Source organism: Carcharodon carcharias, chromosome 12 (genome assembly GCF_017639515.1).
Source record: "Carcharodon carcharias isolate sCarCar2 chromosome 12, sCarCar2.pri, whole genome shotgun sequence".
NCBI classification, from domain to species: Eukaryota; Metazoa; Chordata; class Chondrichthyes; order Lamniformes; family Lamnidae; genus Carcharodon; species Carcharodon carcharias.
The window spans coordinates 12,973,036-12,987,729 of NC_054478.1; the positions used below are offsets into that span (position 1 = coordinate 12,973,036).

At 46.9% G+C, this 14,694-nt stretch overlaps 1 protein-coding gene across 2 annotated transcripts in view; it reads right to left on the reverse strand.

The window, feature by feature from the left end:
• Nucleotides 1-825: 825 nt before the first annotated feature.
• cnot9 (CCR4-NOT transcription complex subunit 9) overlaps nucleotides 826-14,694 on the reverse strand; it is a 32,722-nt gene continuing 18,853 nt past the window's right edge. The window contains exons 5-8 of one of the 2 annotated variants that reach the window (XM_041201734.1): nucleotides 13,622-13,731; nucleotides 11,880-11,978; nucleotides 6,290-6,381; nucleotides 826-3,524 (exon numbers count right to left, since the gene is read on the reverse strand). In XM_041201734.1, coding sequence (XP_041057668.1) covers nucleotides 3,356-3,524; nucleotides 6,290-6,381; nucleotides 11,880-11,978; nucleotides 13,622-13,731 — 470 coding nt within the window. In that variant the 3' untranslated portion in view covers nucleotides 826-3,355. The remainder of the gene's footprint in view (nucleotides 3,525-6,289; nucleotides 6,382-11,879; nucleotides 11,979-13,621; nucleotides 13,732-14,694) is intronic. The other variant, XM_041201735.1, reaches the window with a different exon arrangement.

Sequence of the window (14,694 nt, forward strand, 5' to 3'; positions counted from 1 at the left end):
TGAGGTGCTGTTCTTCCAGTTTGTGTTGAACTTCACTGGAACAATGCAGCAGGCCAAGAACAGACATGTGGGCATGAGAGCAAGGTGGAGTGTTAAAATGGCAAGCGACAGGGAGGTCTGGGTCATGCTTGCGGACAGCTCACTCCACACTTCTACCTAGCGACTCCAGGAACTCAAGTGTGTGGACTGTGATCAGCATATGCTTACGCTGAGTGTTTGCATATAACATGGACCCCGCCACCCACCCCCACCCCACCACCCCCACCCCCGCAGCAAGAACACCAGGCCATTACAAAAATCCTCTCTGCCAAATTCAGCACATTGTTTTGAATTCCTCTTCGGCTGGTGAGACCAGGCTTCTTTCCCCAGGCAGTGTTCCATAGAACTTACAGAAACAGGCCATTTGGTACGTGCTGGCGTTTATGTTCCACATCCTTCCATCTTATTTCATCTCACCCCATCAACATAACGGATTTGTTGATTAATCAGAGCTATCAATTGAGTCCACAACAGACCCAGACGTGAGGTGAGGAAAACCTCCAGGGGTGGAGAGATTTGGGAACCAGCAGCCCAAAGTCACCTGTTCCTCCCGAGTCACCCCACGCTCACCGCACATCATGTCTCAAATTACCCCTGGGCTGCATGCCAAAACATTATCTCTTTAATTTGCACTTGAGTGATTGAATGACGGGTGAGCTTGCTAACGCTGTCAATTTGAAATAAAGAGTGGGAAATGCACACTAGGCACGAGAATCTGTAAAGAGAAAATGCAAGCTTTTGGCTGTAAATCACCCTGAGGGAGGTAAACAAGATTTGGCCAGTGTATTTCCAGCATGTTTCTGTTTTTATTATATATCAACACTGTTCCAATTATCTGCAGTAACACAGTCTTCCCCACTCCACACCATACCACACATTTCACACCTTGTACACTTCAACCTGCACCCACGGTGCTATTTAACAGAGGTGACAGGGGCCTTGCCCGCCAGCTGGGCAGCCAATGAGAGCCCCACGTTGTCTCTTTTCGGGGAAAGCCTGCTGAGTTACATGCCAATCAGGCATCTAACTGGGCGGCAGCGAGAGCCTTTCATGGAATCAAGGACCCCGGGAGTGGAAATTCCACCCGCCAAGAGCTGCCAGCCAATCAGAGGCTGGTAACTCTTCGCTGCTCAGCAGCGCTACCAGGGCAGCAGTGGCTAGCACCGGTAATGCAGCCACCTGAGGCCCAGGGTCACCAATGGGCCCAGTCACGTGTGTGAGATTGTGGGTAGGGCAGGGGATATCCCCCTCCCTCCACCTTCCTGATGCCAGGTCTCTCGATCAGCCACCAAGTGCCTTTGAACGAGGGGCTTGCCCTGGAAGCCTGCAAGCAACCATACAAGGTATGCTTTTTTGGCTCCCGGCATGGTGAGTACTCACCCCCCCCTTCATGTCTGAGGCAGGATGAGGCCCTTAAGAGGGCATTTATTAATCACCTAAAGGCCTCAACTGGTGGTCGGCCATGAACCTTCCCACCATGGACTTAATGGAGGCCCTGGCAAGAAGGAAACAGGGTCCCTTCACCAGGCACCCTCCTGCCACCAAACACGTCAGAGGAGGGCATTAAATGCCACCCACAATGTGCAAGCAGTGCAATCACACTGACAGAAATCTGCAAACCAATGGGGAATTCAGTGAATGGTGTCAGGAAACACCACGTGGACTCCGAATACCAGACATTAACGCACCAAATATGTGCTCACAGCCACTTTACGCCTAGCTAGAGACGGGGCAGAGGGGGATAATAATCAGGTGAACCAGCAAGGGGTTAAGTGGCAACTATCATTTTCGTAAACAGCTCAGGACCATTATGGAACTCACAGTAAACATCTTTCAATGCACCATTTTCCTAAACAGAATCCATTGATCAGCACAATTTACATACAGCATTTTAAAAATATTTATTACATTTAGCTTTGGATGTCCCCAAAAAAAGAAAAAAAAAAATCTTGGGACAGAATTGGCCCAGAATCTACATTCTTGTGCCATGGGATTGGGTCAGAGGGGGAGGAGAAGGAGGGAATTACTGCAAGTGATGTCCTGGAGGTGTTACAGAACCTCAGGGGCCCTGAGTCTTGTGTAAGTCAGGCTGGGGTATGTTAAGGCAGTTCGGGGTGCTGGGGTAGATCTACTCCAATATCGGCCAGCTGCTGACCAGCAGTGGCTGCGCAAGTGCTGTCTGACCTGAAAGTTCTCCCACTGGTGAAACAAGGCTGAAGGGAACTTCACCTGAGCCAGAGCCCGGGGCTGAGCTGGTGTATTAAACACAGCCAGCCAGCAATAGGGCACAAGAGAATAGATTCCCTCAAACCTCTGAACTTGTTGGGGGCTGGGGGGGGGAGGAGTGTTGATAAGAGAATAGAAACAAAGAATCATGGAATACAAAATGGTTGAATGTATGGACCACCGGCCCAGAGGGCTGCTTTACTCACACATCTCTCCAAGTATCGTCTTCCCAGCTGTACCTGTGGAGAGGCAGATTCCACATCTCAGCAGAACCTCGTGGCTTTAGTTAGAGGCTTGTTGGATCATTAATGAAGATCAGAGAATAAACGGGCACATGGGGAGACCAACACAGAACACAAGTGGTGTGCCCCGGAACAGGATGAGTGTCTTCCTATGGGACAGTGCGGGGAGTCAGGGTATGAATTGGCATGTTAACAAGGAACTATGGAGGAGGATATTGAGAGCGAGGGTGGTTGGGGGTAATAAGGAATAATTTTTAAAATAGTGAATGGTCTCACATTGGAACCCAACGATTCCCTAGTTTCTGATGCAGCAAGGCTACATGTAACAGAGAGAAGTCTCCCAGAGACAAACAGAGCTAGGACAAATCCTAATGTCAACACTAACCCAGCACGGGCCCAGGGAACTCTGGACAAAATCTTCTTTACATCGTCAACTGAACACCAAGTATGAATGGGAGGGGGTGAGCCAGGAGCAGGGTAGTAAGTAAGAATCGGAGACTGGAAACATGACACTGGAAGTTGATGTAGTCCAGAAGGGGTCTTGGTGAACCAGCCCAGGGACATGACTTATCCACACTCCATGAGGCGAATGATTGACGTTTGGCAGCAGAGAGAGACAGAGGTAAAGAAGATGAGTTGTCCAGCTTCACTCTGCAGTTCACTGTCCAGCTCCTCAAGTCGAACATCCCCATTATTCCAAAAGACCACTGTGATCCTTGACAGCTTGGTCCACCTCTGAGAGAGAAAAATGTACAAACACAGCGTCAACCTGACCCCATCCCCAAAACCCAGGCTCTGGCAGCGATGATACAGCCCGACAGCCTCAGCATGTGGGAGGGTCATTTCAGTCACTGGGGCGGGAGGGGGATCCCTCGGGGGTCGGTCACCTGCCCCTCCTGGAGGTTTTTGACGAGTTGGGCCAGCCAACGTTTGGTGGTAGTGTCGTCCTTCAGCACCTGGGCAAATGTGGTGTCCTTCAGCTGGTCAGGCAGGCACTGTCGGAGTGCCTCCCTCGCCCTGCAGGGTCCAAAAGCAACAGCAAGCCAGTCAAAACATGACCTGTAACACACGGCTATACAGGACAAAACACAGCTTAAAGCACAGTAGGGACTCTCAACCCTACCAGCACAGTAAAAGTGTTAGGAAAAATAAAAAGAGTAACGCTGCCGTGAACCAGGATTTTCTTGCCTACAGCCTACAATCTGCACCTTTCCTCCCCTGAAGGTGTTGACACAAGAAGCAGGGTTTGCTTTGTGCTGAGGGTCCAGGAACTGGGAAGAAACTACCCAACTCAATATCAAGCTTTGCAGCACAGAAGAATACCGTTCAGCTCACTGGGTTGACTTTTTGAAAGGGCTACCCACTTAATCCCTGCTCTTTCCCCACAGCCCTGTAAACCTCTCCTTTTCTTGGAACACTCCCAGACTCAAGAATCTATTATCCCATTTAAATTTAAGCTGAATTTGAAGCCAGGTCCCAGAGGTGAAATTCGAGTGTCCCAACACACCACATCAGCCAGCCCCATTAACTGCTAATCTAACTCCTTGTCCCAAAAACTGATTGTGGGTGTAAGTTAACACTTCCTGGTGCAGGAAGGGGATCTGTGATGGAAGAAACATGCATAGACTCAGGGGGAGGTTGGCCAAAGGGCCTTTTGTTTTGCTGAATTTTCTTCTCTTCTGAATGCTGAACGGCCAATGTAACACCCTTATTTAAAAAGGGAGGGAGACAAAAAACAGGTAACAATAGGCCAGTTAGCTTAACATCTGTCATTGGAGAAAATGTTGGAGTCTATTATAAAGGATGTAATAGCACAGCATTTAGAAATACATAATCTAATCAAGCAGAGTCAGCATGGCTTCATGAAGGGGAAATCATGCCTGACAAATTTATTAGAATTCTTTGAGGAGGTAACAAGCAGGATAGATAAAGGGGAACCAGTAGATGTAATATATTTGAATTTCCCAAAGGTGTTCGATAAGGTGTCACACATAAGACTACGTAATAAGATAAGAGCCCACAGTGTTAGAGGTAGTATATTAGCATGGGTAGAGGACTGGCTATCTAATTGGAGACAGAGTTGGGATAAGGGGGGCATTTTCAGGATGGCAACCTGTAACTGGTGGAGTGCCATAGGGATCAGTGCTAGGGCCACAATTATTTATAACATATATTAATGACTTGGATGAGGGAAATGAATGTACTCTCACCAAGTTTGCGGATGACACAAAACTAAGTGGTAAGGCAAGTGGTGAGGGTGACACAAGGAGTCTACCGAGGGATATGGACAGGTTAAGTGAGTGGGCAAAAATGTGGCAGATGAAATATAATGTGGGAAAATGTGAGGTTATGCACTTTGGCAGGAAGATGAGAGGAGCTGAATATTATTTATATGGAGAAAGACTGAAAAAAACTGCAGCACAGAGGGATTTGGGGGTTCTTGTGCATGAATCCTAAAAAACTAACGTACAAGCTCAATAGGTAAAAGGGAAGGTAAATGGAATGTTGGCCTTTATTTCAAAGGGAATGGAATATAAAAATAGAAAAAAACTATACAAGGCACTAGTTAGATCACACTTAGAATACTGTGAACAGTTTTGGTTCCCTTATCTAGGGAAAGATATACTGGCATTGGAGGCAGTCCAGAGAAGGTTCACTAGGTTGATCCCGGGGATGGAGTGATTTTCTTATGAGGAGAGGTTGAGTAGGTTGGGCCTGTACTCATTGGAGTTTAGAAGAATGAGAGGTAACCTTATTGAAACATATAAGATTCTAAGGGGACTTGACAGGGTAGATGCTGAGAGGTTGTTTCCCCTTGTGGGAGAGTCTAGGACCAGAGGGCATAATCTCAGAGTAAGGGGGCACCCATTTAAGACAGAGATGAGGAGGAATTTCTTCTCTCAGAGGGTAGTGAATCAGTGGAATTCTTTACCGCAGAGGGCTGTAGAGGCTGGGTCATTAAGTATATTCAAGGCTGAGATAGACAGATTTTTAATCAGTAAGGGAATCAAGGGTTATGGGGAAAAGGAAGGAAAGTGGAGTTGAGGAATATCAGATCAGCCATGATCTCATTGAATGTCGGAGCAGACTCGATGGGCCAAATGGCCAACTTCTGCTCCTACGTCTTATGGTTTTATGAAGCCCTACTCCGCACCATCTTGTCAAAACTTGGGAAGGAGGCTTTCTGGAGGGCAGTAGTTAACTTCTAATCCACGACCAATACACTAACTAGATTTGCGAGAACCTCCTCTGTCCCTTCCCCTCCCCCAACTCTTGCGAGACACCTTCTGGTTATCACCATAACACAGGCCACCAAAAACGCAGCGTTTGATTCCCCAAACATAGAGTCATAGAGGTCTACAGCACAGAAAAAGGCCCTTCAGCCCATCGAGTCTGCGTCAGTCAAACAAGTACCTATCTATTCTAATCCCATTTTCCAGCACTAGGCCCATAGTCTTGTATGCCATGGCATCGCAAGTGCACATCCAAGTCATGTTACACTGTGAACCTGCCAAAGAGTCAGAGAAGGGAGCCCAGGCAGCATTGGGGGTACAGGGGTCAGTACAAACAGACCTGGTTTCAGAGTCCCAATGACACAAAGTCCGTAGCTGTAGTTGGGGGATGGTGTATGCCGCTAGAACAAGAAGATGCGTGTCAAGAATCGGCCACCTTGGCACAGGGGTAGGATTCACTTGGCGATTAACATCCCCCCCAGCATGTTTCGCCCACGAAAGGGTCCAACTTAGTTTGTCTCGTTGCTGCCATATGCACACTGAACTCACCGTGGATTGTCGGAGAGACGGAGGTAGCAGCGAACAACATGCTTCAACAGCCTGGCCGAGGGCTCTTTGGACAGCTGCAGCACCATCTTACCCTGTGTGCAGAGACAAGACAATATTAGAGCAGCTGGAATGATTGTTGGTTAGACTGTGTCACCCCACTTCCCCCAACACCACTTAAAGTTTCAGATCCCAAAAACGCCAGTATCTCACCCCATTCTACATGGATATTCTGAGGCCATTCAACTGTCAACACAGCCACACCTAATGTCCTCTCCTGAAACTCACCACCACCTAGGACACAGTCCACTTGATCGGTGCCGCTACCACTGAACTCAGTATTCACTTCCTCCACCGCCAACACACTGTGTACCATCTACAGGGCGCAGTGCAGCAATTCACCAAGGTCACTTTGGCAGTATCTCCCTTTCAGTGACCTCTACTGTCAGGAAGGACAGGAGCAGCAATGTTTCAGGAACATCACCACCTCCAAATTTCCCAAGTCAACACCATCAGATCTGGACACATGTTGGCCTTTCCTTCATTGTGGTTGGGGCAAAATCCTGAACTCCCGATCCAACAGCACTGTGAGAGCACCTTCACCACCTGGACTGCAACAGGTCAAGGAGAAGGCTCACCACCACTTTCTCAAGGGCAATAAATGCAGGCATGCCCACATTCTGAGAACAAATCAAAAAAAAAAAATCCACGGACACAAACTCACCAGCAGGGACCACTGAACGGCTGCCAGGAGCAGAGATCCCCCCCGATCTGATGTTTCTCTATTCTTTCATGGGACATGGGTGTCGCTGGCTAAGCCAGCATTTTTGTTGCCTGTCCCTAATTGTACTTGAGGCCTTCTTGAACTGCTGCAGTCCACATCTTGTAGGTTAAGTCCCACCATTTGCAGGGGTTATGTTCCTGCGAAACCTCGCAAACGGCGAAATCGCAAACGATGAACATGCTTTTCAATGGGACTCAATTAGAAAGGTTCCAGCCATGTGAGGGCAGCAATGGTTTGGGCAGTTACTCTACAGCAAATTGTGGCGCAGTACCTGTAAACGACAGACGGGGTAGCCACTGAGCAATACATCGGTGAAGATTTCAAAATTGAACAGAGCCATTATTGCAGCTCTGGACCGAGAGATTCGGACATTTCCGGGTTAATCCCTTCGTTCGGACTGCACTTCAGCTGCAACCATTCCAGTCTCTGCTCCATCATGGCTGCCGTCTCCCCAGAGAAAGAGGAGAGAGGGAGAAGAAAACGCAGATAAGCGAACATTGCTCATGCGATGGGCGATGCAGTGTACAAAGTACAAAGCGCAGGTAAGTGAATACACAAACCAGGAAGTCGCAAAAAGCAGGACTTTACTGTACACCCACAGTGCTGTTAAGGGAGTTCCAGGATTTTGACCCAGTGACGTTGAAGGAACGGCAATATAATTCCAAGTCAGGATGGTGCGTGGCTTGGAGGGGAACTTGCTGCTGGTGGTGTTCCCATGTGCCTGCTGCCCTTGTCCTTCTAGGTGGTAGAGGTCACGGGTTTGGGAGGTGCTGTGTAAGGAGCCTGGGTGAGTTAATGCAGTGCATCTTGTAGACAGTAAACACTGCTGCCAATGTGCGCCAGTGGTAGAGGGAGTGAATGTTGAAGGTGGTGGATGGGTGCTAATCAAGCTTGGCTGCATGGTGTGGAGTTTCTTGAGTGTTGTGGGAGCTGCACTCATCCAGGCAAGTGGGGAGTATTCCATCACACTCCTGACTCGAGCCTTGTAGATGGTGGACAGGCTTTGGGGAGTCAGGAGGTGAGTTACTTGCCACAGAATTCCCAGCCTCTGACCTGCTCTTGTAGCCACAGTATTTATGCACAACGTTCACCACCACTCACAAGTCCTCAGATATGATAGAGGGAAGGCCATTGATGAAGCAGCTGAAGATGGTTGGGCCGAGGACACTACCCTGAGGAACTCCTGCAGTGATGTCCTGGAGCTGAGATGATTGACTTCCAACAACCACAACCATCTTCCTTTGTGCTAGGTATGATTCCAACCAGCAGAGAGTTTTCCCCCGATTCCTATTGACTCCAGTTTTGTGAGGACTCCTTGATGCCACATTCGGTCAAATGCTACCTTGATGTCAAGGGCAGTCGCTCTCACCTCACCTCTGGAGTTCAGCTCTTTTGTCCGTGTTTGATCCAAGGCTGTAATGAGGTCAGAAGCGGAGAGGCTCTGGCACAACCCAAACTCAGCATCAGTGAGCAGGTCATTGCTAAGCACTGTTGATGATCCCTTCCATTACTTTACTGATGACAGACGGTAGACTGATGGGGCTATAATTGGCCAGGTTGGATTTGTCCTGCTTTGTGTGTACAGGACATACCTGGGCAATTTTCCTCATTGCCAGGTAGATGCCAGTGTTGTAGCTGTACTGGAATAGCTTGGCCAACGGTGCAGCTAGCTCTGAAGGACAAGTCTTCAGTACTATTGCCGGAATGTTGTCAGAGCTCATAGCCTTTGCAGTATTTAGCACGGTGGTAGTGCCACACAACACGATAGAGGGTATCCTCAATGTGAAGACAAGACTGGACTGAGAAGGTGGTCACTCCTATCGATACTGTCATGGGCAGATACACCTGCAGCAGGCAAGTTGGTGAAGATGAGGTCAAGTGTGTTTTTCCCTCTTGTTTGGTTCCCTCACCACCTGCTGCAGACTCTGTCTAGCAGCTATGTCCTTTAGGACTCAGCCAGCTCGGTCTTTCATGGTGCTACCAAGCCACTCTTCGTGATGGACATTGAAGTCCCCACCTAGAGTACGTTCTGTGCCCTTGCCACCCAGGGAGAGGGGCTGGTAACAAAGACAATAATTAGCGGGAGGTTTCCTTACCCATGTTTGACCTGATGCCATGAGACATCCCTCCATATAACATTGCGCCACCACCTCTGCTGGTTCTGTCCTGCCAATGGGACAGGACATACCCAGGGATGGTGATGATGATGTCTGGGACATAGTCATACTCATGGAAACATTCCTGACAGGCAATGTCAGGCTGTTGCTTGACTAGTCTGTGAGACAGCTCTCCCAATTTTGGCACAAGCCCCCAGATGTTAGTAAGGACGACTTTGCAGAGTTGATAGGGCTGGTTGTGAGGTTGTCGTTGTCAGTGCCGAGGTCGATGCCGGGAGATCCACCCTGTTTCATTCCTTTTTGCAGATTTTGTAGCGGTTTGATAGGCCATTTAAGAGTCAACGGCATTGCTGTGGGTCTGGAGTCACATGTATTCCAGACCAGGTAAGGTCGGCAGATTTCCTTCCCTAAAGGGCAACGGTAAACCAGATGGCTTTTTACTCAATAGACCATGTTTTCATGGTCACTATTACTGAGACTAGGTTTTTTAGGATTTATTAATTGAATTTAAATTTCACCAGCTGTCATGTTGGGATTTGAACCCTTGTCTCCAGAGCATTAGCCTGGGCCTCTGGGTTACTAGTCCAGTGACATCACCACCAAGCCACCACCTTCCCCAATATTCGCCTCTATTACACCCCTCTCTAACCCTCAAGGGCATCGAGACTATTCCTATTGTCACTGGAGCTGCGATTACCCAACTCAGAGACCCAGCATCAAACCTGGAGCCTTCTGTCAGGAAATGGGCACAAACAACAAAATTCCTGTTGTCCAGGGACATTTGAATCACACACCTATCAAATATCATCCACATCCACAAGCCTCACAACAGTCCGTGATCTCTATGCTCTTCCAATTCTGGTCTCTTGCACATCCTCCACCAATTGCTCCACCATTGGCAGCTGTACTTTCAGCTGTCCAGGCCTTAGGCTGAGGAATTCCCTCTCTCTTCTCCTTTAAGACACTTCTTAAAACCAACATTTGGCCAAGCTTTTTGTATAAGGGACAATTACATTGGTAAACAGAAAACTAACACATGGAGGTGGGAGAATTATCAAGATGTAGACAATCTGAAAAATTGCAGGGCCTTTAATAAGTACTTCGTATTGACCTTTAGTAAAAAGCATATCGGAGAGGAGGTGAATCCTGAACTTGTCAAGAGTGGAATGAGTGATATTGGAGTTCAAAGGAACTTGGGAGTCCTAGTCCAGGATTCTCTTAAGGTTAACTTGCAGGTTGAGTCGGTAGTTAGGAAGGCAAATGCAATGTTGGCATTTATTTTGAGAGGACTAGAATATAAAAGCAGGGATGTGCTGCTGAGGCTTTATAAGGCTCTGGTCAGACCACATTTAGAATATTGTGAGCAATTTTGGGCCCCGTATCTCAGGAAGGATGTTCTGGCCCTGGAGAGGGTCCAGAGGAGGTTCACGAGAACGATCCCAGGAACGAAAGGCTTAACAGATGAAGAACGTTTGAGGACTCTGGGTCTATACTCGATGAAGTTTAGAAGGATGAGGGGGGATCTGATTAAAACTTACAGAGTACTGAAAGGCCTGGATTGAGTGGACATGGGGAAGATGTTTCCATTAGTAGGAGAGACTAGGACCCGAGGGCACAGCCTCAGAGTAAAGGGAAGACCTTTTAGAACAGAGATGAGGAGAAACTTCTTTAGCCAGAAAGAGGTGAATCTATGGAACTCATTGCCACAGAAGGCTGTGGAGGCCAGGTCATTGAGTGTATTTAAGACCGAGATAGATAGGTTCTTGACTGGTATGGGGATCAAAGGTTACGGGAGGAGGTGGGAGAATGGGGTTGAGAAACTTATCAGCCATGATTGAATGGCAGAGCAGACTCGATGGGCCGAATGGCCTAATTTCTGCTCCTACATCTTATGGTCTTATGATGTATAAAAGGAACATTTTAAATGAATTAGTTAAGCTAAGGCACCCAATGAAATAAGATCCTAGGATCCTTGTACTTCAGGCTGCATTGCATGTGGATGTGTGTCTGGAGGGTGACCAACATGGCACCCACTATTACGAAGGGAGACAGGGCTAATCCGGATATTTACTGGAATGTTCACTGAACATCTGTGGGAGATAAAATCATGGCGTAATTAAAGAAAAAAAAAAACACGCACCTTGATAAAGATCAAAAAGAAATAAATAGCACAGATTTCAAAAGGGACAGTTGTGCTTGACAAACCACAATTCTTTCATATGGTTGGGACTGGAGGAGAACGTAACTACAATCCTCAACAACTAACTCTGCATTACTCGACAAACAGGGGCAGAGATTGGAGGAAGATGAAAGGTATGGGGAAGTCTGGAGCTCAAAGGGAAAGAATCCTGAGCTAACACACCTGGAAAGTACATAGAAACAGGTTGAATCAATGGGTTCAAAGGAGATTTTCGCAGGGTCAAAGTTCTGGAACTCGCTCCCTAACAGCACTGTAGGTGCATCCACACCACATGGACTGCAGCAGTTCATGGCAGTGGCTCCCCACCACCTTCTCAAGGGCAATTAGGGATGGGCAACAAATCCTGGCAGGAGGGAGGGATGGATGATTGACTGAGTGAATAAATAAGTAAGTGTAGGTGAAGCGATAGGCTAGGCATGTATTATAAAAGGCATATTTTTCATTTCCAACACTAGCCAGAAACAGGGCATCATGCCTGCTCTTTCAGCTCACCAGAATCATGGCCACGTGAGAGAATCGTTCGTACGTTTGGCAGATGTAAGCCAGCCCTGTGTCGTCCAACAGGATCTTCTGCAATATAAAAGTGGCAACCTAGGGACCAGAACGAGAGAAGACAGGTTACACAGGTCACAAAACAAAGCAAAAACACTCAACCCGGCTGCTGAGAGCAAGCACAGCTTCCGGAGGGCAGGATGAAGATTTACACTTGCAAGCGTGCCCCACACCCACCATTCCACACCACCCCCAAAACCTGTCAACTGCCCAAAACACGTGGGCTCATTGGGGAAAATGTCAAGCTGTCAGACATGCTGTTCACCAGCAGAAAGGATACAGAGAACCTAAGAACACAGCTTCCCCTAATGGCAGCTACTGAAGGGATATTAGAGAGGGCTTTATGGGTTTAAACAATGGGGGTGTTGTCTCAGAGAGTGAATGTTATAAAAAAAAGTTTATAAGATATATCACAGGGAGCTGTATCAGAGAGTGGAGGTGTTACAGTGAGGGGTTTATAGTGTTTATCACAGGGAGCTGTATCAGAGAGTGGGGGTGTTACAGTGAGGGGTTTATAGCGTTTATCACAGGAAGCTGTATCAGTGAGTGGGGGTGTTACAGTAAGGGGTTTATAGTGTTTATCACAGGGAGCTGTATCAGAGAGTGGGGGTGTTACAGTGAGGGGTTTATAGTGTTTATCACAGGGAGCTGTATCAGAGTGTGGGGGTGTTACAGTGAGGGGTTTATAGTGTTTATCACAGGGAGCTGTATCAGAGAGTGGGGGTATTACAGTGAGGGGTTTATAGGGTTTATCACAGGGAGCTGTATCAGAGTGTGGGGATGTCACAGTTAGGGGTTTATAGGGTTTATCACAGGGAGCTGTATCAGAGTGTGGGGGTGTTACAGTGAGGGGTTTATAGTATTTATCACAGAGAGCTGTATCAGAGAGTGGCGGTGTTACATTGAGGAGTTTATGGGGTTAATCACAGGAAACTCTAGCAGAGTGTGGTGTTTAGGCAATATCTTGTTCAGCTAAAGAACGTTGGCACATGAAAAGGCTCCACTTTATGGTCCACCTGAGAAAGCTGGTGTGTTCATTGTATATTAATCATTGTTAATCGCACTGAGATGGTGGGCATTAACTGGCGATTCAGCTGTGTTCCTTTGGCTTGGCTTAAATAGCCAAGTGGTTATGGTACTGGGTTTGTAACCCCAAGATCAAGAGTTCAAATCTCACAATGGCAAAACTACTTGGCCTAAATAGCCAAGTGGTTATGGTACTGGGTTGGAACCCTAAGATCAAGAGTTCAAATCTCACAATGGCAAACTATGAAACAATGTAACTTCATCTGAAACAGATGGAAACAGGTTTACTCAAAAGAGTATCAAGAGTTCAAATCTCACAATGGCAAACTGTGAAACATGTAACTTCATCTGAAACAGATGGAAACAGGTTTGTACTCGAAAGAGTATCAAGAGTTCAAATCTCACAATGGCAAACCATGAAAAATGTAACTTCATCTGAATAGGAACAGATGGAAACGTGTTTGTACTCGAAAGAGTTACATAGGTTAAATGTCCATCACTTAAATATAATTAGAGACCCAATTAATATAAAACTAACAATGAGTGATGAGGGGCCCAGCGTAATTGTACTTAATGCCTTTACAGAGCTGTAATAATGAAACTCGCACGACCACCACTTCCCTATCCACCTTCTCCCACATGACAGCAGCCCCTACCGTTTTAGACAATTCACTTCCTGACTCCATAATCCGTAGACAGAGAGGAATAATTTCTGTTGTCAAAAGGAAGTTGATGACTTCCTGTTCATCTGTTTTTACTAAGGCTCCTGCAGAAAGGAGGACAAAGAACTGATTAAAAAACAGTAAAACCACAGCTCACACACCAACCAACCTGGGCTAGAACATCACACAAACTGCACTGATGGGAACTAGAATTACAGCCCCTGCCCCCCACCCACCGGCCCCAGTCCCACCTTTGGTTGGGGCGGTGGGAGGGAGAAAAGAGAAGCTGTAATTCCACTTTCCACATGAACCATACGGGCAGAATGACGTATAATTATATAAAAGCAAAATAATTCAGATGTTGGAAATCTGAAATAAAAACAAAGTGCTAGAAAAACTCAGCAAGTCTGGCAAGATCTGAGGAGAAAGAAAGAGTTAATATCAAGTTGAATATGACACTTCTTGTTCCCCCTGCATCTAATCTTCCAATTAGATACATTACAGTCTGCTCGACTCAACACTGAGTTCTACAGTTTCAGACCATGACTATGGAAGGTAAACAACATGTTGGCTTTTAGTGCAAGGGATTGGAGTACAGGAATTCTTTTATATTATTATTCGTTCATGGGACATGGGCCTCATTGGCCAGCATTTATTGCTCATCCTTAATTGCCCTTAAGTACTAAGTGGCTTACTCGGCCATTTCAGAGGACATTTAAGAGTCAACCACATTGCTGTGGGTCTGGAGTCACAAGTGGGTCAGACCAGGTAAGGATGGCAGATTTCCTTCCCTAAAGGACATTAGTGAACCAGGTGGGTTTTTAAATGACAATTGACAATGGTTTCATGGTCATCATTAGACTTTTTAATTCCAGATTCTTTTCTTTACTGAATTCAAATTTCACCATCTGCTGTGGTGGGATTCGAACCCAAGTCCCCAGAGCATTCGCCTGGGCTCTGAAGAGCAGTTGTGCAGACTCAGAACGTTAACTCTGTTTCTCTCTCCACTACACCATAAAACCCATCACATTTCTACTTCCCCTCAGTTCCACAGGACAGTCATATTG